Genomic DNA, 25,490 nt, shown 5'->3' with positions numbered 1-25,490 from the left:
GCATCTCTATTCAAGATACAGAGAACTCCACTTAGCGAGAAGAGCGATCAAATGACAACTGGCAAACCTCGACGGGAGAGCGGCAGACTTCCAAAACTACATCTTCCACCGGTCTAATTGTCCGACCGGAGCCAAATGACATCAGAATTCACTCCTGAAGGCCGGGGGAATGATCGATAAATCAAATTTTGAACTTTACGGCTCCAATTAGACGGCGTGTTTCGAGGGCAGTCCAAATTTTTCTGTAATGAAGCGTGAAGATTGAAAGCAAAACATGGGTAGTGAAACTGATCAGGAGAGGGATTTTTTTGGAGACTGAATCTATTCTGCAGAAGCATATTGAGTTGTCTGGATAAAAAAAAAGGTTCATTTTCCAGAAGGACATCAGTGAGTCTAAACATGCACCGAAGCGCCAACAGACCAGTTAAAAGTCCATGGAAAGTTCAAGGAGCGTTGGCCTCCGCTTCACTTAACAGCTTTGGAAACGTTTGAAAAAGGAAAACAAAGATCAGATGACTGTACGAGCTGCTTCACAGAGAGCTGGAAGATAGTAGTAGATTATATTACAGCAGGATTAAAGCTGCAACTAACGATAAAAGTTTCATTAACGATGCAGATTATTTTATTGTTTGGTCTACAAACGGTGAAAAAAAAAAAGTCTTAAAGCACGAGGACGTGTCATCAGATTCCCTACATATTGAATTTTATATCACACAAGACAAATGACGAGCTGGAACTGGAAACGTTTGACATTTTCTACTTTAAAAAAAAATACCGTCAACGACTAACGGGCTCTGGAACGACCAGCGAGTCACTATCAGCTGATCTGAGACGGCGTCCACGTGCGTGAGCGGGGGGGGGGTAGTAGATCTTTGATATAATTAAGGGCTTGATCGTGAAGTTAAGTCAGGAAGGGAGTGTGAAAATAAACAGGAAGCCACAACTGGAGTTATATGATCTCATTATCATGAACTGGTGATAACTCCGGCAGCAGCAACCAGTTGAAGGCGACAGAAGGAAGTAACACCTGTGTAGAGGTCATCACAGAAGAGGCACCAACAACTCTGTGTAAACCCTCAAAAGGATAAAAAAGGATCTAATTTTTTTTAAATTAACTTAAGTTGAAAAAAAAAAAAACATGACTGAACAACCTTCTTTACTTGGTCGTCACAACAGGCTAAGAATCAAATAAAAACACCTTAATGTCTTGCAGTTGGCTTAATGTTATGTGATGAATGTTATGTGACAAGGGCTCCAAGACTGCAGACTGTCTGACTGAAAGAGTTGGGTGTGGAAAACAAGATCATTTCCGTTTTGTCATTGTGAAGTTTTTTGAGGAAGTTTTGAGAAGTTTAGCAACTGATATCAGAAAGGCAGGTCGGGTTAAGCTGCTATGATCAGTGGGTTGGAACGTCACGTATAACTGGGTGTCATCAGCATAACGACGGTACTGTACATTATCCTTATTAATGACCTGACTGAAGGGGCAGCGTATTAATAGAGAACTGTAGAGGACCCAGGATTGACCCCTGAGGAACGCCACGAGCGAATTGGCACATAATAAGTTGAGAGCAAAACCTTTTAGACCGAACAAGTTTCAGGACGCTGTAGAATGATGAAGTGGTCTACGGTATCAAGTCTAGCAAGACCAGAACGGAGCTTTAACCTTTAGTATCTGCAGCAAGGAGGAAGTCATTTGTCACCTTCACCACGGTCGTCTCAGTACCGTGTAAAGCTCTAAAACCAGACTGTTATCAGAAATACTGTTAACATTCATATCAGCAATCAGTCGAGAGGCAATAACTTCCTCCAACACCTTAGATAAGAAAAATATTTTAGAAATATGTCGGCTGTTGGAGGTTGAGAGGGTCAACATGAGGTTTCTATAACACCGACTGCATAATCGCAGGGACTCACAGCGGGAAATACATCTTTTAAGAGTTTAGAGGGAATAATATCAAGACTGATAATATCAATATCATCAATATCAGCCTCAAAAAGCCTGTATCAGTCACGCTATAATCAAGATATTGAACTTTTATTGATTATGGGTAATGCTGATTCATTTCTACATTAAAGTGCTTTTTTTTTTAGGGGGAGTTCTTCTGAATTCTTCTGAATCATCTGAATTGAAGGTATAAGGATAGTGTGTTGAATGTTGTACATCTGTAAATCTTAAAAAAAAACAGGTCACGCATGATCAAAAATATATAGTTCATAATAATATCATGAAAACTGGGTGCTGGATCCTTAAAGTAGTTAATAATCAGAAATTTGGAGGGCTGCTCTAGTCTTTCTTTTTCAGAAATTTATAGTTACATGTTAAAAAGTCTCAGTAATTTCAATTTTCAATTTACCCTTGTATTTTCTTATCAAGTAATAAATGTGCTATTTCATCCTCCGTTGGAGTTTATAGATAAAATCTGACCTGACTTACAGTTGATGCTAGTTAGAGTGAGCTGAAAATCTATTTTGATGAAGAAAAAATGATGTTTATGACAGAATGTGTGTGACTAAAATTACATTTTTGGAGCGAAGTGTAAAAACATCCATCCGTCTCTCCAGCAGCCAACCAACCTTTCACCGAAAGACCAACACACTCTTCCTCTTTAAAGTGTTCAAACACACTGATCCAAACATCAATGGAAAGACACGTCACACACCCTTCTCTCTTTTTCCTGCACACACACACACACACACACACACACACACACACACACACACACTCAACCCCCCCCCCCCCCACCCCCCACCCCCCTTTTACCTGATTTCTGACCTACTGGGCTCAGACCTCTGGCATTTACACACACTCCAGATCAAACAAACACACACACAGTCTCACACACAAACAAGATCAAACACACACCAAACAGACGGCGAGCGGGCGAGAGAGACGCTGCTGAGGAGGAGGAGGAGGAGGAGGAGGAGGGAGGGAGGGAGAGCAGATTCAAAGAGGTTTACACTTAGAGCGGCAAAGAAAAGGAAGTCAGGACGCGGTGGGAGTAAAGAGCACGCAGAGAAGAAGACAGGAGATGTGATAGAGAGCTGGAGTAGTTACCCTCGGAGGAGTTTGAAGAGCATGCAGCCTAAGGAGAACCAGTCGGCGCTGCTGTCGTACGCCGTCCCCTTCTGAAGGACCTCTGGAGCCATGTAACCATGAGTACCGCTGCGGAAAAACACACACACACACACACACACACACACACACACACACAGAAGCTTCACGTCAAACACTCATTACAGCTGAGAGCCGCACACTAAAGCACCGCTCTGACAGATCTAATATCAGAGAGGAGGGAAAGTGGGAAATAAAATATTTCCTCTCCTCCCTCGTCATAAAAGTCATTGTTCTTTCCGGGAAGCATTTAAGGGCTCTGGCTAATTACTGGAGCTGTAATAAACAATGAAATCTTGCGAGAAAACCTATCTATTATTCACCGCTGATCATAAAGCTCTTATTTAAAGTCTCCCCCCCCCCCACTCAAAAACATGTTTTACTTTTGTTACTTCAGTTTGTTTTCACATTCATCTGCTGCTCATCTTAAATCTTTTAAATCTTTAACTACTGAAACTACATAAAAGTCTCTTTCTGATGGTGGATTCTGTGTTTTAACAGGAAGTTAAGGACTGATCCATGCGGCTCATTACACATAACGCAGCATCATGAACCTGCGGGGCCTCGTTAAGTTAATTTTTAGCTCTTCTAGTTCGATGTATGCTAATGTGGATCTGTCAGTCCACCACTTTGGTCCAAGCTGAAATATCTCAACAGATATTAGATGGATTGCAATGATTGCAGACATTCATGTTCCTCTCTGGAATACATCTGGATACATTTTAACCCGTAAGAACCCATTTCTCCTAAAAGGAAAATTATTGTAGGGAATATAAAACAGACTAAATGGACCACAAGGAACACGTTTCTGAATTTTATTTTGAAATTCTACCTTCAGTGTCTAGTGGCCATTCAAGGGACTGCAGTTTTTGACACTTCCGCATTGGCTTCATTGGAAGTGATGTCACGGGTACGCAGATTCACGCATTGTCACATGACCTCACCAGGATGTTCAGTAGATGTCACTAACCCCTAAATTCCACCGGGCGCCCCGTGGCGAGTTTCAGAAGCGGCTCTCCGCTCCGCTGTGCTACAGATAGGTGCCTCGTCTAGTTTTTTACGGAGGCCGCGTCAAGCAGCACAGAGCAGATCGAGCTGGGCAGGAAGTCAGACACAGAAACAGCATTGAGAATCCGGTCAATTTTCAAAATAAAACACCCCGTGCAGACTCCTGGTCGTATATCAACAATAAACGCAATTAAAACAGACGAAGAAACCATTTAACTACGTAGCTACTGAACCATAGTAGAAGCACAAAGATCAAGGAAAATGACCAAATCAACGAAAGTTGAGCAAGTTAACAACAATTGAGCAGTTTAGTTGCCCTGCTACTGCAGTAATTACGGTAGCCTTAAGGGACTTTATCAGCTTTGACTAGGCTGCTGTAATTACTGTAGTAGGAGTGCAACTGACTTTAAACAGCGGATGGACGCTCCGCTTCTGTCACGCTCCCGGTGGAATACGGCGCTGTACAGAGCACGGAGCAAAACCGCGTCGGAGCTGGAACGCGGCGCTCGGTGGGATCCCGGGGTCAGGGACTTAAAATCAAGGATAAAGCTGAACAAGGAATTTTCCAGGACATTGAAAGGGTCGGTGGGTTCTTATGGGTTAATAATTATGGTGATCCATCATCAGGTCAGATTAACTGATGACCTTCCTTCCCGCCGCAGCTGCACTTTTACTGCTAACTGATGAGCTGAGACGTTAACAGGTGATCTATCAGATTAGCTTTTTAACTTGTCACACAGTGCTGAGCTGACAGAAATAACTCTGTGTATAACAACACAGATCACTACTGGTGCTGGTGGTGGTGCTGGTGGTTGTGTGGTTGGTTGGTGGGGGGTCACAGACATTAAGAGCTCTGGACGGGATCACAGACAGGCCCACACTTACACGCTGGCGTGGGGTTTCTTCTTGGAGAAGTCGCAGGCCAGGCCGAGATCGGAGATACGAACATGGCCGTGTTCATCCAACAGGATATTAGCTGGCTGAGAGAGAGGACACACACACACACACACACACACACACAGAGAAAGAGAGAGAGAGAGGGAGAGAGAGAGAGAGGGTGATATTGATAGAGAATACGGGAGATAAGATAATCAGCATAGGAAACAATGTTGGTAGCCCCCACTAATTCAAGACTTAAGTTTCAATTTCCGCTTCACAAGGAGAAAATTTCTGCGTGGATAAGAGACAATAAAAAAGAAACCTCCTGTCCTGGTTATCCTCTGCTGTTTGGCAAAAAAAAAAACCATGACTCTCTCTCTCTCTCTCTCACCCCCCCCCCTCCACCCCTCCAACAGTCAAGCCTCAAAAGTATTATCTGCATTGTACTGCACTGTTTATTGAAGCCCTAAAACTGTTCCCTGACTTCCAGCAAAATATATCTATTATTATGGCAACCAGTCCAAACAGGAGAATCAAGAGGAAAAACAGGACGGTTTGAAAAACACCACTGATACGAAGATCTGCCGCTCTGACACGGCGTCTGCGGAGGTGAGACGGTGCGTTCAGGTGTGTCGTACAGAGACGCTGTGATGTCACACCTCATCCTTCTCTACTAAACTATATCAACATCAAACTCTCTTGTGAAGGTAACAGACTGTTTTACTGATATTCTATATTTTTATTATTGTAAATCCCATAAAAAGAAGATCATTTAGTTTAACAAACAAACAAACAAACAAACAAACAAACAAACAAACAAACAGGAGGATGTTGTGCATTTGTCGGGACTATTTTCAGTGGCGGATTAACACATATTTAAGTATTTAAAGCTGCATGAGTCAATATCTTTAAATCAACGAGGGATCAAATGATTATGTAGGAAATGAAAGAAGCCACTTGTGGAGTCGGATCCACAGAGAATTCATCCATTTAGAAAATTAATTAACTGTTTTGATAATTGAATGATGTAAAAACATCAAAAGTTGCTGTTTGCAGCTTCAGGAACGTGAGGATTTCAAGTTTTTCTGTGTCTTATATGATAATAAACTGATTATTGTTTGATTTTGGATGAACAAAACACTGTTGTCACTATTTTCTGACATTTTATAGACAAAATGATTAATCGAGAGAATATAAAATTGATATTTATTTAGTTGATTGAGTTCTTCTCTCAGCTTTAAGGAGCGTTTTAGTGTCTTTCAGCTCATTGTTTCAGGTTTACGTCCTGAAACTTTACTGTTTGGTTCAGTTTTATCTTTCAGAAAACTGTAAACAGAGTTAATATCAGACTTATGTTCACCAGCTGGACACAAACACCTCTTCAGATGAATGATAACGTCGCTCCGAGTCTACTGAATGTTACTAGGCTGATAATATATCAATGTTGTGTTTACGACTCAAAAAAAATCAACTAATGCAGCTTTAAATACGGCTGCAACTGATGATTATAATCATTTCTGATTAATCTGACTGTTATATTCTTAATACCAATTAATCATTTTGTCTTTCAAAGTGTGAAAAACGTCGTCGAGTTCATGGTGACGTCTTTGAATGTGTTTTGTCTTTTCAGCGTCTGAAGTTTACTGTCATATATGACACAATAACCTCGACACGCTCACATTTAACAAGATGAGTCAGCACATTTTTGGCATTTTCTTTAAAAAAAAAAAAAAAAAAAAAGACTAAAACTCTCATTAAATAATCAAAATAGTTGCAGATTCATTTTCTGTTGATGAAGTCATTGACTGACCGATGCAGGACTGTGTGTGTGTGTGTGTGTGTGTGTGTGTGTGAGTGTGTGTGTGTGTTCATGGTGATGAAGCAACATGTCACTCAGTACAGCGACGTGACTCACTGACATGTTTTTAGTAGGGTTTTTTTTATATATTACAGACAATACTTGCTGTTTTTAGATGGTTGGGTAGTTGAGATTTTGTTGACAGTAAAGATAATTATAAACCGTTTCCAGACTTCATGTTGAACGTCATGGTCTAACCTTGAGGTCTCTGTAGACGACGAAGCGGTTGTGCATGTGCTCCAGACCCAGGATGATTTCAGCCGCATAGAAACGCATCTCTTTCTCGCTGAAGACGCCGTGCTGAGACAGGTGGTAGTGCAGGTCGCCCCCTAAACAAACACACACACACACACACACACACACACGACATAGAGTGAGTCAGCATGACCTCATAACACCTCATGCCTCCGATCAATACCCATCAATATGTTGTGGTAATCTTCTCAGGGGAGAGAACGAGGATCGATGGGAGGACTTATACGACTCTGTCCTGTCTCTGGTCTTAATATGTATCGACTGGAGCATACTGGATTTATAGCAGGAGCTGGAACGGTGTGCACGCCGTCGCCACCGTCACCATGTCAACGTTATACAAAAAAAAAGGTGACTTTGCGAGTCTTCGATGAAGCTCAGGTGAGGTGTGAGGGGTGTTAAATGAAGGCTGGCTGGGCTGACGTCGCTGAGGTGGAAATCCCATCAACTCTCTGGCTGCAGACCGGATGAGTAATCTAATCTGTGTGTGTCTCAGGATGGACTGACTGAGGCTGGAGTTTAATCTGAGGCGGGCAGGGAGGAAGAGGAGGAGGAGGAAGAGGAGGAGGAAGCTTACCGTTCATCAGGTCCAAGATGAAGCAGAGTTTATCGGGGGTGTGGAAGGCGTACGTCATACACACGATGAAGGGGCAGTCCTACAGAGACGCAGAGACAGTCAACAGTAAAAAAAAACAAACATAATAAAAAAAGGAAGCTTGTGTACCAGCTTTGTGTGATTCCATCACTTAGTTTGTGTTCTTAGTAAATATCGTCTGGTTTCAAAATCAGGTTGCACCATAAAAAAAAAACTTTCACAACTAGTGAAAACTTTAGTGATAATAAAAAAATAACAAACTTTATTCATAGAGCAGCTTTCATACACAGGACGCTGAAGGAGGTGAAAACGTGTCGTCGCAGCATCACAAACTGCAGCAGAAACGTCCAAAAACTACTAAAGATTATTTTCATTATTGATTAATCTGATATATTCTCAATTTATTAATTATTTTGTCTTAAAATGTCTTATTTTGTCCCAACAAACAGACCAAAAACCCCCTAAAACATTCAGTTTACTATCATGAATGACAAGAAAAAGCTTCAAATCATCACATTTGAGAATCTAAAAGCAACATTTTTTGCTTTAAAAACCACTTAAAACAATGATTCGACTGATTGTTTCAGCTCTAAAATGCAGGTATGACTTTTATTTTTATACGCACACAGAGAGAAATATGACTTATTACCAAGTTACAAAGAATTACCACAGTTTTTTTTCAGTACTTCCTGTCAGTTTATAACAATAACTCCTCACGATGCGTTCAATGACATCATGACCAGCGGAGTTTCTGTTGAACTCTGTCGTCTGTGTCCTCAGCGAGCCGCAGCAGTCAAAGTGTTGCTGCAGCTCTGACGTCGGATTAAAACGGTTTCCTGCAGCACAAAACCGCCGTCACGTAGTAGTTTTATAGACGACGAAAATGTTTCTCCGCAACCACAAACACACACAAAACACACTTACAACTCATCTCACTGTCTGACGCAGGAAAGAGGAAACACTGTGAAGCACTTTTGTTCATTAAATTTATGACGTTTTTTTTCCTTCTTGGGCCTTTTTTTTTAAATTTTTGAGGCATTTTAATCAAATGTTTTTCAACACTCTGCTTCACATGTGAGGCGTTGTTTAGTCGTTTAGTCTCTTTGGCAAAATGTTTTGTAATTTGAGGTTTATTGCGTAATTTTTCTGGAATCTAATCAACATCTAAGAAGTGTTTGTTTCATTATTAAACAGTGTCAGCTGAGATGTGCTGACCATATCCCACATCTCCTTTTTTTTCTACTTCTCATTCTACACAGATCATATGTTAGCATGCATGCTGACCGTATGACCTGCATGCATGACCTGGTAGGGTTTAAACTCACCCCTGTGCTGACTAACGACAGCATGATTCTCTCGTTGAGCGCTAGAGTCTCTCCCTGCTTCATCTTGATCCTCTTCTTGTCCAAACACTTCATGGCGTACCTGACGTTAAAAAACAACCATTAAAAACAGGTTACAGACAGGCTACCGTCGTGTTTTTTTAAAAAAAGCTTCATAGCGGTCCTTACATCTTCCCCGTGTCGGCCTTCCTGCAGCCGTACACTTCTCCGAAACCGCCTCTGCCGATGATCCGATGCACGCTGAAGTCGTTCATGGTCAGCTGGAGGAGGAGAGAGGACCAGTATGTGTCAGAAAACATGTTAAATAAATAATCACCCTTCACTCCATCCATCTATTCATGACATTACGGTAAAAGAAGCCTCGTTTCCATCCGTCATCATTCCTGACATATGAGCTCCAGCTGCAGGTTAGACGCTAAATAAAAACACACATATGTTGCTGTAAAGTGCAGCGTGAGCAGCTGTCAGTCACGGCAATAAAACGCTGTTTTGATTCCTCCGCCGTGATGATGCAGGATGACTCATCGAAGCTGTCAGCGCCCGTGACATCACATCTACACCTCATCTGTAAGGAGTCGGTGTGAACGTGAAACGGACTCCAAATAAGAAGGCGACTTGATGAAGCTTCTATGACTCATCAGATCAGCTGACCAATCACTGCTCTTCATCCCCTCCAGAGCGTGTAAACGTTTCACCATCGTTTATTAGATCTTCCTCCTCTATGACTGGTCACTCTGATGTTTGATCATTTTAACCCAATTTTCTTTTGACCCTCATAAATACATGAGTGTTTTTATTTGACTCATCATCTCATCTTCCTGTAAAACACTCTGTATCTTGTATAGATTTATGTTTTTCACCCACAAATTACTTTTTTTTTTACGATGACGAGAGCAGCGAGCTTAAGATTCGACCTATCAACTGCATTAAAATAAAACTTTATTGCGTGCACACAGTCCTAAAGAGAGAAAGTTATTATTCCACATATAAAAACATGATAAAATACACATGATCAGCTGTTACTCACATGGATGTTGAGCTCCACGTTCTTCCACTGGCAGAAACGAGTAAATTTGTCGCTGAGAAACAAAAACAAAGAGAGAGAGAGAGAGAGGAGGGTTGAATGTACTGTACGTTAAGTTAGCGCTAACGGCTAGCCGAACTCCTCCACCTCCGTCTCACCTCTCGATGAACTTCTGGAAGATCTTCCCTCTCAAGCTGTCGCAGATCTCCACTATGTATGGCTGCAGGAGGGGACAGACACACAAAACAGCAGCTCAGTGACTGTGTGATGTTAATTCTTATGTAAACGTATGTGAGTGTAACTGCTGCTGTTGTTGTGATGATGATGATGATGAGGAGCGCCGCGGTCGACAAAAGACGCCTTTATGTTCCAGCCGAGAGACAGAATACATAGACAGGAAATACTGACAGGTTTTAATATCTCTGAGGGATAATTTCATATCCAGGATCAAAACCGTGTCGTCTAAAAAAGAGGAAACAGTTGATTAGATTTACTGAGCTGAAAGAAAACGGCTCTTTGTTTTCTTCTCGCTCTTGTGTTTTTATTTTGCTGGGTGGCCCGTCGGGAGACTGATGTTCCAACGTTAAACCTTTAATAACCTGCGAGTTTGAATACGAGGATCTGGAGTTTAAATATAATCTCGTTAAAGTCGGAAAAAAAAAAAAACATGAACGTAACTGCAGATGTCAGCCGGGAGCTCAGAGAGGTAAAGAGATGAATGTTTGAACGTGTTGAAGAATAAAACAAACAACAAACAACAACAGATTTATCGTTGCAATAATATTTGCAGATTTAATATCGCAATAATGTTGGATTCACCGTGGAATTTGTTTTTTTTGCAACAGAATCAGAATTATTGTCTTTTTTTAATTCTGTATATTCGTCTTCCTTGTCAAAACCTGCTGCCTACATTACCCACAATGCAACTTTACCAAAGCCAGCTGTGTCTGAGATTCAGGTGTATTAAGCTGGTCGTATATATAATAATAATAATAGTAAAAAATATATATATAAAAATAAAAATATATAATATATATGATGTCTAATGAAAGTTCTCTGACTTTAAACATTTTTATGTGATTTTAAAAAACTCAAACTGATGATATTTAATTCTTTACATTCAAGATTGAAGATGTTTAATTTATTTATTTTAATTGATTTTCTGTTTGCAGCTCGTTAAATCTACTAACATTTAAAACATGAAGGGATGGATACTTATAACTTCATCTATATTGTGACATTGACAGATTTGATAAAAACATATTTTTTTGTTTCATCTTTTCTGCTTTATGACCCAAAACCCACGACAATGTTTTAAAAATACAACCTACAATCAGGCTACATATATATATATATATATATGCGTGTGTGTGTATATATATATATATATATACACACACACATATATATATATATATATATATATATACACACACATATATATATATATATATATATATATGTGTGTGTGTGTATATATATATATATATATACACATGTAGGGCTGTAGTCTGCTGGTTGATCAGTTGGTCGTTATGCTCTCGTCCGACTAAATTCTCATCGGTCGAATAATCTCCGTGTTACTTTCATAAGGAGTAAAGTGTTACATCAACAGCTTTCCTGCAGTGGGAGGGACAGACTAACAGATTAAAAACTAATCGATTAGTTAAAGATTATGTTTTCTCTGGTTGACTGCAGCCCTGATCACATCAACAGTTACTGACCAGAGCACCAATCATTTTATTAGACTGTGTTATTTTCATAGATTCTTCTTCACTGTTTGCTTTATGACCTGCAGGTGTGTTAAATGTGTCGGGGGAGGTTTTACCTGGAAGAGAGTGGGGGGAACCTGTTTCTTTGCCAGGTGACTCTGTACATGGTCCACTGCTTTCTTAGAAAATGGCTGAGGAGGAAAGAAAAAAAGAAGGATCATTAAAAAAAAAAAAAAAAAAAGAAAGAAATGCAGCTTTACAAGTCATTTCACTTCTGTTTTCCTTGCATGCATGTGTGTCCCCCCCCCTCCCTCCTCCTACCCCACCCACCCCCGGTGTAAAACATGACAGGGGACATGACGCCGCTGCTGCAGAGACGAACAAGAGTAATATCTCTCTGTGTGTGTGTGTGTGTGTGTGTGTGTGTGTGTGTGTGTGTGTGTGTGTGTGGGCGGTGTGTTTATTAACTTCCTCCCTTCACACAAGCGGCCAGCAACAACTTTGCTTTACATCCCAAATCGCTGCCTTGCAGGAGAACAAAGGCTACACAGTGTGGCCTGTTGTTCTGCTGGTGAATATGGATGGATTTGTTCCAGCTGGTTCTGGAGGGGAGGGGGGGGGGAGGAAGGGGAGGGGGGGGGGTTAACCGGTCCAAAAACTGAGCCGAACCTTCAAGTCCTTTAAACCTATTCATGTCTGTTGTTTTCTTTACTGTAACAACAAGATAAACAAGATGCACCTCGTCTGCCAGATGTGCTTCAGGTTGGTTGATTTGAGTTTAATCTATAGATAAACCACCGGGAGTTTTGACCGTGTGGCTTTATTTCATAAAGTCAGTTCCACCTGCAGTTCAAAGAGACGTAATGAACTAAACGTGTCCACAGAAAGTGACTGAAGTGTCGGAGAAAAACGCAGCTGAGGGTGCAGATGAGAACAAGCTGAAAAGATGGTTTTTGTTTTTGGGCTTCAGTCGACACGATACGGGACAAAAACAAAAGCTGAAGTAAAGTCGAGGGGGGAGGAGTGAAGCTGCGTTGGGAGGTTTTTAGTGGAGTGTGTGTGTGTGTGTGTGTGTGTGTGTGTGTGTGTGTGTGTGTGTGTGTGTGTATCCTCTTGTTTTGTTTCACCAGCAGCTGAGTATGTTGGAAGGTGGGGGGGGGAAACCCTGAAATTAACTACGACTCGGACATGTAAATCAGTCTCTCCTGTGCTTCCTGACCGCAGACCACACACACACACACACACACACACACACACACACACACACGACGCAGCTCCACCGCTAACAGTCAGGTCAGAGCTGGGGGGGTGGGGTGGGGAGTGTGAACGCCGGTAGCCGGTATGTAGCGCTGGAGCTAATAGCCTCGGACACATCTAACACCTGGAAACACACATCAAGTCACCTTCTGTGGAGACGAGACAAAAGCCTCTTCAAGATAAGAGCGTAGTTTGATATCACAGGCTGCTTTTATTTTGAAAGACCGCTGCGCTCGGATTCGGTGTCAGCCCTTCATCGAGGTCTTCATCACACACTTCTGTGAATTAAGTTTCTCCTTTATGTCAGTGAGTAGAACGAGTTCCCGTCACGATTGACACATCAGTCGTGTAGTAACAGGAGTTTCTCTCTGAGTGCTGAGGGGGGATTTTTGTTCTTTCTAATTTCTCTTTGTAATATTTTGGTATTAGAGGCGAGAATGTCGTAATAAAAGTCTCCACTGAAAGCCACGGCGTCACTGGAGCCGTTTCACATGCAGCAGCTTCTTACACAAGATTAAATAAAACACTTTAAAACACTAAAAAGATCCAAACAAGAGTAACACAAGTCTTATTCAATCTGGAGATATTCTGTCAAAACAGATGTTAAACCTGCGTTAATGTTGCTGTTTAGTTGATATGTTGAACAGTTTCCACATCCAGCAGTTACGGAGCAACATCATCATTCATGTGGAGTCGTGGTTTTGTGTTTATTAAGCTTCTGTTTTTACTCTCTACCAACTCCTGAGGGAAATATCTGACTCTTTAGCTGCTAAATGCTCCACTATGTTCACCAGCTAGTCTACAGCTAACTGTGTCTGTTTGTTGCTGAGCAGGTCGTGTGTACGGCGAGCTTTTACTCTGAAGACGACGCTATGAGAGTGAACTGAAACTCACTAGAAAGCTCCGTAAAGCCGAGAGGAGCCTCCACATACAGATAGATAATAAAGATTAAAGCTGCTTTAAACAGACATATATTTAACTTTTTAATTTCCTGTTTTAGCAAACAAACACCTGACAGTGTTCTTAACTACTGAATAAAACTATTATTCAATCATAAGCACAATTAATCAGTCAGAGCTCCACTGTGAGGGAATCCTGTTGATTAATAAACAATAATAAACTTTGATTTTTGTCTGTTTCTGTTGGTTTTTTTACCTGATTTCATTTCTTACGATGACGTCCAGATGTTTTATTGTGATATTATTAACAGTTACTATTAAATCGTGTGATGTTTAACGGTGACATTGTCGTGATTACGGGACGGTAGTGAACAGCTGTTAAAGTGTTTGTGACGGCGTCTCTGGTCCTCACATGTGAACAGGACAGCAGCTCCTTCATGATGTAGCCGTCGTAAATCTGCCGGCTGCGGCTCAACCTCTCCTCCTCCGAGTCCAGCTTCTCGTAGTCCTTAATCTGAAACAGACACACACACACCGGGGTCAGCTTAAATATACCGCCGCCGACAAAAACAACAACAACAAAACAAAGTGCTTCCTGGGAGGCCTAAATCAGAATGAGCTGGATTACAGGCCTAATCTCTCACCCCTTTCCCCCCCCATGATGCCGTCTAATCCCGCACACACACACACACACGCACACGCACACACACACACACACACACTTCAGACTTACTTCTTCGTAGAACTTGAGCTGCGGCACGGCCTCGTCGATCTCGTTCATACAGAAGTCCTTGAACAGTAGGAAGCCTGGAGAACACACAGGACAAAAAAACAATCATTTATTATTTAAAACCAACCTGAAGACGAATCAGCAGAAACATTACATCATCGCTAGAGCTGCAACAATCAGTCGATCAGCCCGTCAACAGATAATCAATTAACAACTATTCTGATGATCGTTGAGACGTTTTGAGCGGGAAGAGGAAGAGGAAATGTCCAGTTGTGATGTGAATATTTTGAGAAACACTTTCACCGTTTTATAGATCAAACGACCGATCGATTAAAGAATATAATCGTCAGGTGCAGCTGCAGTTGTTGCCATGACAACGTCACTGATGCAGCGACGTTGTCCCCTCTCGAGAGTTTACAAAGTCGATCGACAGGACGGTGGATTCAAAGAGGAACGAAAGAGAGAAAAAGAGTTCAGTCACAATTACGATATGACAGACGGAGACACGCACACACACACACACGCAAACACACACACACACACACACACACAGTTTTTAATCTCAAACAAATCATCAATGGATCAAAATCTGAAATGCACACGTCATGTAACATTATCAGAGGAAGAGGAGGGAGGGGAGAGGAGGGAGAGGGGGGGTAAAAACGCACGCATGTTGCTTGCAGAGATGAGACGCGCTGTTGCCATGGTAATTGCCTCAGTGGCTACTGTGTGTGTGTGTGTGTGTGCGTATGCTGGTGTAAAGACGCAGAGATGGGATGTACAGTAGTTCCTGTAGGGACGGTTAGTGATCACATGTGGTCAAAACAAAGATGTTCATGTATCAAGATGTCAGAGAGGAGTCGGCAGAGTGTGTGTGTGTGTGTGTGTGTGTGTGTGTGTGTGTGTATGCTCCTTCTCTGTGGTTTTTAGCTGATTAGCATCAAGTATTAACAGAAATAGACGACTAACAGGATCTGGTTCTAGACGCAGGTCACGAGTCGGCTCGCTCTGACCTTCACCGCCGTCCTGAGAGACGTCGGCTGTATGAGCACAGCGTGACGATGGACCGTCAGACAAACAAGCACAGACGACACGACGGAGAAAACAGAGCAGAGATACTCGGATAGACAGAAGGAAAAAAGGTGAAATGATGTGAAACAGAGAGAAGGTGGAACAAGTTTCACTATAAAGGCTCACATGATGATTATTTTACTTTTTCAATTAATCAATTATCACAATAATGATGACAAAATGACAACTTCACAGAGCCAAATGTCAGATTTTGTCCGTCCAAAGCCCCAAAAATATTCAGTTTATTATTATTAAAATAACTAATTTAACTCATTTCTAACAAACTATAACTCCTGACAAAGAAAAGAAGCTGCAAACACAGAATTTCTGCTTGAAAAATGACACATTTTTTAATAACAACTAGTTGATTATCAAAGTAGCTGCAGATTATCAGTCAATCGATTCATAAACTAATTGTTTCAGCTTTAATATTCAGCATAACGTACATTTCAACAGCACTGATGACGCAGCAGAAAAACGACAAAACAAAAACAAAACAAATACAAGCTATAAAATCTTTTTGTTTTCTTTTTGTGAAAATAATTTAAATTATTCCAGACACACAGTTTGATTTACATCCATCAACACACACATTTCCTGTTAGTAAACAAGAAATCAACATACTTTCTATTTTATACTAACTGCACAACATGACAGTTAGCATGTAGCACAGTTAGCATATAGCACAGTTAGCGATAGCATAGTTAGCATATAGCATAGTTAGCATGTAGCAAACACTGTATACAATCAGTGTGTTGTATGAAACTGGAGCAGAGCGAATGAAGACTTTAATTTTGATAAGTTTATACAGGAAGTGCTGGTTTCCTTGACAGCAGCTTAACACCAAACAAAAAAAAAAACATTAGCTAAACATTAGCAAAAAAACAACATTAATGATAAATAAATTAATCAGACACTTTTTGTTGATTAATTGATTAGTTCAGAACACAGAAAGATAATCTGAAACTATTTTGTTAATCAATGAATCGATCGTTAAAGCTCCTTTCTAGTTTCTAAATTGTGATAAAAGCTGTTTTTTTTTTTAACTTATCAGATGGTAAACTAAACAATTTCCGGTTTCAAAAGGCTTTAAGAGGTTATGACTGTTTTCTGATATTTACAGATGAAAACAGCTGATTGATTAATTGATAACTGATAGATAGTTGGTGAACATGTGGTGGAAATGAATTTATCAGACATGGAGGAACAGTTGTGCTGCAAATGAACGCAGCAGATTAGAACACAGGGAGGCGTCTTGTTATAATATGATAAAACAGACTCATAAAAAAAGGAGCAAATGAGACATAAACTGTGTGTCAGTTGGAAACATGTTTGTATTAAAGGCCCGGTTCTCTCCCTGCAGGCGACGTGAACAGACTTCTGTGACTATCTGAGGGATTTATGGTTGTTTAGTTACAGAAATCAGACGCAGAACAAACACTACATGTTAGCTGTTGAGAAAGTGGCTTTTTGTGTTAATTTAGTGTCTTCACTGATTCGGTTCGAGGCGCGCTCACGGCTCGAGTCATTTGTTTAGGCCCTCGGTGGCGACTATCAAGCGTTGTCACTTCTTCCCCTCTCTGCTTTATCTCTCCTCCAGACGTGATGCATCATTTCCCCTCCGCTCCGCCGCTGACACCAGGGCCTTCGTACGAACCAACGTGTGCTCACACGCAGCCACACATGGTGTATGTATGTATGTATGTGTGCACCAGGCATCCTTGTTTGCCCACCCCACCCCGAAACACACACACACACACAGCGAGAGCTAAACGTGTGAGAGAGGGTATTAGAGCGAGGGAAGGAGGAGGAGGAGGGGGGGGGAAACGACAGTTCTTACATCACCCAGACTCAAGGATTAACCTTAATCGCTGAACACTTCAACACTGCCCAGCTAATTCAACAAACGGCCTCCTCCACAGACACACACACACACACACCTAGCTAGCTAGCTGGAATCACAGGCTCTCCGTCTCATTAGCGAGATCACCTGAACCGTCTAAAAATACCAAACTGGCTCTTTCTGACAACTCTGCCCTCCGTCATCTGCTCACACCCGGAGCAGCGACCAGCCAACTGAGGATTCATTAGGAAACATCTACTGCACATCACGCCTTCGTCATCGCAGTATCCAGCGTATAACCCAGTTTCCCTGAAGACGAGAGAGAAACACAGCCGTGTGTGTGATTGAAGGATGCAGGAATTCTCTCATTCCAGCTTCTTAAATGTGAATATTTGTGTTAATCTGGATAAAATAAGACCTTTAAAGTTGCACTTTGACTTCTGGGAAACAGTGATCCGACATTTTCAACCGTTTTAACATTTTACAGACCAAAGAACAAACCAGTTAATCGAGGAAACAGAACAGATTAATCAATAACAGCTGCAGCGCCAGAGCTAATCATTAGAGTAACACTTGAACCCCCATAGATAGCATTCATTATCAATATATTAACTTTAGAAACATGTTTATAACACACTATAAGCAGATATAAGTGTTTATTAATGGACAGCATTTGTCAACAATAATAACTTTTTATATTATTACAACTGTGTTTTACTATATTTGTCATTGATTATATATTATAGACACTAATATCTGCTTACAACTACATTACAGTGTTATAAACCATTAACTGTTTGTAGAAGTGTTACTAAAACTATTTTAAGTATTGATTTATTATTATTTTTATCAACAGTCCAAAACTCCCAAAAATATTCTATTTAAAATGATTAAAAACTAAGAAATAAGAATCTGTAACTAATGAATGTTTGGTTTTTTTTTTCTCGGATAAAAATAATTGCTGCATAATTTTCTCTCAGATGACTAATTGAATTCTAATTATTTCAGCTCTGGAATGATTTTTCCACCAAAAACACCTGAAAAAAAACAGAAAAGACAGCAAGCAAACATTTAACAAAGTAAGATTCAGAATATTTACGCTGCTCAAAATTTTAACCACAAAATAACTTTTCATCTATAATAAGTGAGTTTTAGTTTATGGCAGCATTTTTAATGTGTTTCCTGCTCCTTTTCATATTCATTGTAAACAGTTTTTAAAAAAAAAAATTCTGCACATTCTTCTTTCTTTGCAAAACTACCGGTGCCTACATTACCCACAATGCAACGTGACTGCCAACAGATCGGTCTGAGATTCAGGTGTGCGATGCTAGTAGCGGCTAATGCTAATCCAGGAGCTGTTAGCCTCCAGCAGAGCCTAGCATAGCGTCGCTTCTTTCTGACTCCACGCCTCCAGATTTCTTTATAAACAACAAGAATTCTCTAAGAACCAGAATTTATAAGCAGAATCAATAAACTATTTACAGATTTAGTGTTTTACTCCTGTAACAACACGGTGAGCAGTTTTTTTTTTTTTTTTTTTTAAAAAGGATCAAAATCGATGCAACAGAATCATATATCGTCTTCTTTTTTATTCTGCACATTCTTCTTCTTCCTTTGCAAAACTACCGGTGCCTACATTACCCACAATGCAACGTGACTGCCAACAGATTGGTGTGATTCAGGTGTGTGTTATGCTAGTAGCGGCTAATGCTAATCCTGGAGCTGTTAGCCTCCAGCAGAGCCTAGCATAACCTCGCTTCACGCCTCCAGATGTCTTTATTTATTTTTAATTTGTAGTTTTCACACCAAACCGACGCCGACTCAAAACACTTTATACTACTTTTTATAGACACAGACACACACTCCACTGACTCACTAAACATGATGCTGTTTCTGTCTGTTCCCATTATCTTTCAGGAAGTGCACACTTGACCGTGTTTTCATCAGGTCAACGCCGGCCGCTGGGTCAAACATCCATTAACGAATACGTGAGCAGCCGAGACGTAAATCTTTTTTTTTTCTACCTGTGAACTCACAACATCCATAAAACCGTCTCTGCTCAATTTCATGTCAGTTTTCTGCTCGTCTCTTGGCTGCTCGCTGCCAGCCAGACGGTCGAGATATAAACAAGCTGCTGTTCAAATCTGAAGGTGAAGGAGCCACGAACATTATTAAAAAGTTTCTTACTGAAGAGGTCATGTGAGACAGGATGACTTGACTGTGTGTTGCATTATACATACGCTGACCTTTACTGGTGGAAGAGCGCCAGCACCGAGCCGACCGGAGTGTGTGTGTGTGTGTGTGTGCGTGCATGCACTGCACAATGTGACAGATAGTCATTCCCATACAACATTAGGATTAGCAAACAATGTTAAGTATTCTCCTGATCTTGCTGCTCTCTCTTGCTCTGCTGTCTGATAAGTGATTTACTGACGTACTTCCAGCTGCAGAAACGCTAACGTGTGTTTCATTGACTGAGTTTTCAGTTTTAACATTACAACAGTATCATAGATAAATGCAGAGCAGAGTCTGTTTACAGGCTTGTAGCATCTACACGTCTCAGGTAGAACAGTCTTATGTTGTTACTATGACGACCGGTTCGTCTATTCAGCCGTCGTTTAGTTGTACTGCGTGTTTTTATGGTCAAGGTTGCTTTTATTGTTTCACTAAGAGAGATCATTGAAAAGAAAAAACAGACAAAACAATAAATAAAGAGCTCACTATTCATAACAAGACGTGTTCGCTGTTAAAAATACAATAATTCCACTGAATGAGAAGCGTAACCACATCTATCACCCGCATACACACAAACACGTCTCCTGCAGTTTCATATTATTTTGGGGGTTTTTGTTGCCAGGTTCAACAAAAGGCAAAAAGAGACAAAAATTAAAGTCTCCTTCTACTCAAAATCATGTTTTTTTCTTCTTCTTCCTTCAGTTGGATGTTTGTTTTCACCTTCATCTGCTGAGTTCACCTTTAATCTCAGTTTGACATGTGAACCTGTGAGCAGGATTTGTGACATCACAACCAGTTTGGGAGCCAATCGTGGTCCAGTATGCGACTTACACAAGTGTGAAACTCGAAGCCTCCGGTGCACAAACACTGAGAATGAACTTTACAGTGAAGGAGGAGACATCTGGCATCCAGCAGGAAAACTTGTAGAAATCAACAATATTCACATATTCAGAGATATTTAATGAGGGAGAAGAAGAAGAAGGAAAAGTCATTTTTAAGGATTTTAACGCTTTTTTTGTGGGGGAAAAAACACATATCAGACATGACTGTTCCAAGCAGAATATGTTTATGTCTTCATACATGTCTGGAGGGGAAATTCAAGACTTTTGAACACAGAATTCAATCCTTTTTAAAGACTTTTTAAGACCAACTGTCACATGATTTCAGCAATACCTTTATAGCATGCAGCTAATTTCAACCACACTTCCTCTATTACTATGAGATCATGTTACCGGCCTGGTTTAGAAGTCATTTACAAAGCAAAATAACACAAAAAAAAAAACGAGCTAGAAGCCCTTTTCTTTTGGCAGGTATGAAGCTTTTCATCGCCACGGGACTGTTTACAAAACTTAAAACAAATGACAGAGCGGATGTCTCGTCCTGGAGCGGCTCCGACTGTTTGCAAAAGGCTGCTAAACACGACTACAGCTGCGAGACAGTCTGAACACACCGTACAGCGACTTAACTCCAAATTAACACCTCGAGACGTTATTAAAAATGAAAACAACAACAAACAGAGAGAGGTAAGTCCACCTCTGCTGCGTGTGGACACGGTGCAACAGAGCAGGAAGTGTGATTTATACATGTTGATTAAGACCTAATTGAGCTCGCTAGACACACACACACACACACACACACACACGCAGGACACCACAATAAAGAGCATATGGAGAGTGTCTGCAGACCTGCTGGCTCAGCTTGGTCCACAACAGGTTGGTTATATATCTGAGCTAATATCTCACTATCCATCACTAAATGACACGCTAGCGAGTTTTATATTCATAACCCATAAAGGGAAAAAGCAAAGAGAGTATTTAGGACACAGATTCAGACTCATAGATGATGTTTACATGCACAAAATATTCCGGTTTTTGCCCTTATTCCCAAAAAAAAAAGACAATATTCCTGCTAATATTCCCGTTTACATGTGGAGGGGTTTCAGGGTTTCAGGTATCGATATGACTGATAGCATAAATTTATAGTTATAGGCACATCCTGTGATGCTTTTACTGCCGAGTGTTTTTTTTATTTAGTGCATCACGCCGAGTCGTCACCGTCGGTCGGTCCGACCGATCCTCCTCCTCCTCCTCCGTCGTCATGGTGGAGAAGCCAGACCACCCTGAGCAGCTCTCCACTCTCCTCTCATTCCAGCATATGTCATTTTTTTTTGTCTGCTCAATGGTGCGTTACACAACCATCCCATCATGCATCATCTCTGTCTCGGCCTTGCAAAAAAACAAAAAAAAAAAAAAAAAACAACTGTTGGCTAGTCGGTTTGTTTACAACTCTCAGAGCTGACCGTAAACAGGGGAGAGGTCGTGTGTCGCAAACTGCGGTAAAAAAACCAACTGAGACGCGTATTCTGAACATGCTGCATACATTTCCAAACACTGCTCCTAAAACCTGAGTAATATCAGTATATCCCATATGTTTTAATCAGAAAATGCTACATTCGGAAACTGTACCAAATGCAGAATATTGTTATATTCAGGATAATAGGGGAATATTAGTGTGCATGTAAATGTAGTCTCTGTTTGAGAGAGACTCGCTGATCACACTTGTACACACACACACACACACACACACACACACACACACACACACACACACAGACTTGTTGCCAAATTCTGCAGATGGGGATGAGTTTGGGTCAGAGGAAAAAAGGGAAAATGGGCAACAAAGCAAAAAACTGACATCTGCCTCTGTAGCGTGTTGAGAAGAGAAACAGTAAACCAGGACTGCAGCGCTCAGTAACAGTTACAGCAGACAGCAGTAGTACTACTGTATAGTAGTAGTAATACTATATAGTAGTATAGTACCAGCAGCATGAGTCACACTAACATTTTTAAATGCAAAACAGTGAAGTGAAACCAGCTCATTTCAGTGGAATTAGTCGTATCAGCTGATTTTCTTATAGAAATGAAGAATGTCCAAGAAAATATTTTGCATTAAGCGACATGCAAACCTCAAACAAAGAGCTGGAGACCAAAACAGAGAAGTTATCACAGCCTGGTAGCTGTTAGCTCAACTTTTATTCACCCTAAAAAGAGGCAGGTTTACAGACTGTTACAGATACGTCTGTTAGCTTACTGTCCAGATAGCGACTGAGCTAGCTGGCTTGCTAACTAACAATTAGCTGACAGCTCTCATTCATTTAACTGGGACCAGTCCTGCAGAGGACTCCTGAAAACAAAACATGCAACGCCATCCGGAGAAAAAGCTGAACCAGGCTCAACTTTTCCTGCAACACAACCCGACGTCATCTGGCGAGACGTTGCGTTGTCCAATCACATACGAGCGCAAGTACTTTGCATTTCTATTTCTGCTGTGACAAAAAGTGCAACCGTTGCCGCTGTGGTAACTTTCAATGTTGTAAAATCCTGTCTGAGTATTTTAGACTGCTGCACAGAGTTCCAATTCAAGTATCTGTCTATAAAACTAGACTTCCTGGATCGTATTTCATGTCTCACCAGTACCTGAAGCAGCACGCACTCACCACCGCAGGCCCCCTACGCTGGCTGGTTGTGGTTTTGTAAGTCTGTTTAACAGGTCAGCTAGCTCGGAGAGCCACGTGGCTAGCAAGTTAGCGGTTAGCGGTTAGGAGTTAGCTCATCACTTACAGCATCTCTGCGAGTACTAATCACTGCATCACAAAGCTTCTAGCGCCGCCTATTTCACGAGGACATGCAGATGAAATTCACTGAAACACTTTCTGGTGTCACAAAACTGAGACAAGAAACAAAAAGGCACTGGGTAGCCAAAAAAATAAATCTACAAGTATTTCCTGTTATATTCTTTTGAGTCTTTGTGTTGAAGTGTTGGTTGTAATATACATGCAGTAGACTGTCCAGCGTTGGTTCACCCCCCCCCCCCCCTCCTCCTCCTCCTCCTCCTCCTCCTCCTCCTCCTCCTCCTCTGGGACTAACGTGACTTCACACTCACCATCAAACCAAAGCCCTTCATGACAACTTCTTTTCCTGACGTTGTAGAGGTGAGAATGTTATGTCATTTCATGTGAGCCTCTGTATCTGTGTGAGTGTGAAAGATGCATCTTTCCAACCACATCAACGATGTTAAACAAGTTTCACACGGGACTGACGCTGCTGAGCTCAGAGACACTGCAGAGACTAGATAAGGAACAGAGAGTAGCTTGTTGTGCAACGTAGCACAATCTCTTGACTTTATACTGAAGTTCTTTGAGAGTTTTACAAATGTGGAACAAAGTCAAGAGGTTGTGATCTGTAGCACAACAAGCTAGCGAAGCTGTAAACAGAACCGTGTTCCTGCACATGCTCAGTGGTGTCTGTTTTACACAGAACTACTCTCTGGAGACTGAAAACATGATGCTGTTATTTGTCTTTGGAGCCGTTTCTAAACAAACTAATGTGACCAAACTCTTCATGATGAAGGAACATGTCACCCAGTGCAGCGATGTGACTCACTGACGTGTTTTTAATAGTTTTTGGAACAACAACGGAGGAATAAGATACATCAGGCTTTAAATTCACACACAATACTTGTTAGTAGATCAGTTCATTCATTGAGACTTGTTGACAATAAGCTCTGTGCTATCTGTATGAACAAAACTAGGTCAAAACCTTGTTCATGGCTGTATGGTCAATGTGCAAAACTGTGCTGAATGTCTGTAATGTGAATTCCTGGATATTAAATGTTCATTTGCAATCATTCTCTGTAGCGTTCTCGGTAATATTTGCTGATAAAGTTTACTGATGTAGCATCACATGACATGGTTGAGATACGCAGTTGCAAGAACAACATTTTCCACTCGTATCTCAGGATGTTTGATTTTAAGGAGAACTTATTTTACTCCTAATTAACTATTCTAATTATCTGTGAACTCTTCTCTTTCATTTCTGCATTTTGTCAGACTGATTGTTATCTGAGGTGCTTTAACTGTGCTGCTCTCCCTCACGCCTCCAGGTGCACAGAGAGCCGTTTTCTCTCCCGCTCTGCCACCTCGCGCTGTTTGTCGCGGCTCGGATGCAGCCGAAGCCGAGCGAGCCAACGTCGGAGGTTCGTCGTGTGCAGCAGCCTCGGGCACAACCGACATCATCCCGAGGAGCACCGATACAGCAGACCTCACGCGCCGTGTCACCCGCGACGACGCCTCCTCCGCACACGCTCCTCCCGACAGTCGTGCGATCACGGCGTGCGAGTCGAGGTGGGGCATCTGCAGGCTCGGCTGCGAGGTGCGATAAATCTGGAATGAGCTGCTGCGGTCGGTGGGACTGCGGTAAACGCCCCCCTGAGGAGGTAATAAACTGTTCATGCCAGTTCATTTTGAAAGAGTAACGGCCAATGGCGACACGCCAACGCTCAGCCTGCCAACCAATGGCGTAACTTCATCACTCAGCGACGGACAGACATTCCCGTGAGAAGGGCTCTGCTGTTGCCACATAAGAACTTTCTGACTGCAGTAGTTGTTGATTTTTTTTTACACCACATATTAAAAATGAATTATACGCAGCATCATCGCCACGGTTACTGTAATATGCATTTTATCCATTAAGTCGGAGCAGCTGGAATCAAGATTCCTTTGATGTGAAGATAGTGTGAACGATGATGGATGGATGGATGAAGGAGAAGACGTGAGAAGGATCGGAGGTGTGGACAGTCTGTTGACATACACACACACACACACACACACA

General features: G+C 41.4%; 1 protein-coding gene across 2 annotated transcripts in view; it reads right to left on the bottom strand.

Moving 5' to 3' along the window:
• The window catches only part of grk3 (G protein-coupled receptor kinase 3), a 76,582-nt gene that overhangs the window by 19,529 nt on the left and 31,563 nt on the right, over positions 1–25,490 (bottom strand). The window contains exons 1-12 of one of the 2 annotated variants that reach the window (XM_044332969.1): positions 19,833–20,073; positions 14,676–14,749; positions 14,355–14,456; positions 11,903–11,977; positions 10,233–10,294; positions 10,078–10,129; positions 9,219–9,310; positions 9,033–9,132; positions 7,690–7,768; positions 7,059–7,189; positions 5,009–5,103; positions 3,059–3,166 (exon numbers count right to left, since the gene is read on the bottom strand). In XM_044332969.1, the coding sequence (XP_044188904.1) occupies positions 3,059–3,166; positions 5,009–5,103; positions 7,059–7,189; positions 7,690–7,768; positions 9,033–9,132; positions 9,219–9,310; positions 10,078–10,129; positions 10,233–10,294; positions 11,903–11,977; positions 14,355–14,456; positions 14,676–14,749; positions 19,833–19,932 (1,070 nt within the window). In that variant the 5' untranslated portion in view covers positions 19,933–20,073. Of the gene's footprint in view, positions 1–3,058; positions 3,167–5,008; positions 5,104–7,058; positions 7,190–7,689; positions 7,769–9,032; positions 9,133–9,218; positions 9,311–10,077; positions 10,130–10,232; positions 10,295–11,902; positions 11,978–14,354; positions 14,457–14,675; positions 14,750–19,832; positions 20,074–25,490 lie in introns of those variants that run through there. The other variant, XM_044332968.1, reaches the window with a different exon arrangement.

Source organism: Thunnus albacares, chromosome 18, assembly GCF_914725855.1.
Source record: "Thunnus albacares chromosome 18, fThuAlb1.1, whole genome shotgun sequence".
In the NCBI taxonomy this organism is placed as follows: domain Eukaryota; kingdom Metazoa; phylum Chordata; class Actinopteri; order Scombriformes; family Scombridae; genus Thunnus; species Thunnus albacares.
Note: the sequence above shows the minus strand (reverse complement) of the source record. Positions and strands in the feature narration are given on the sequence as shown.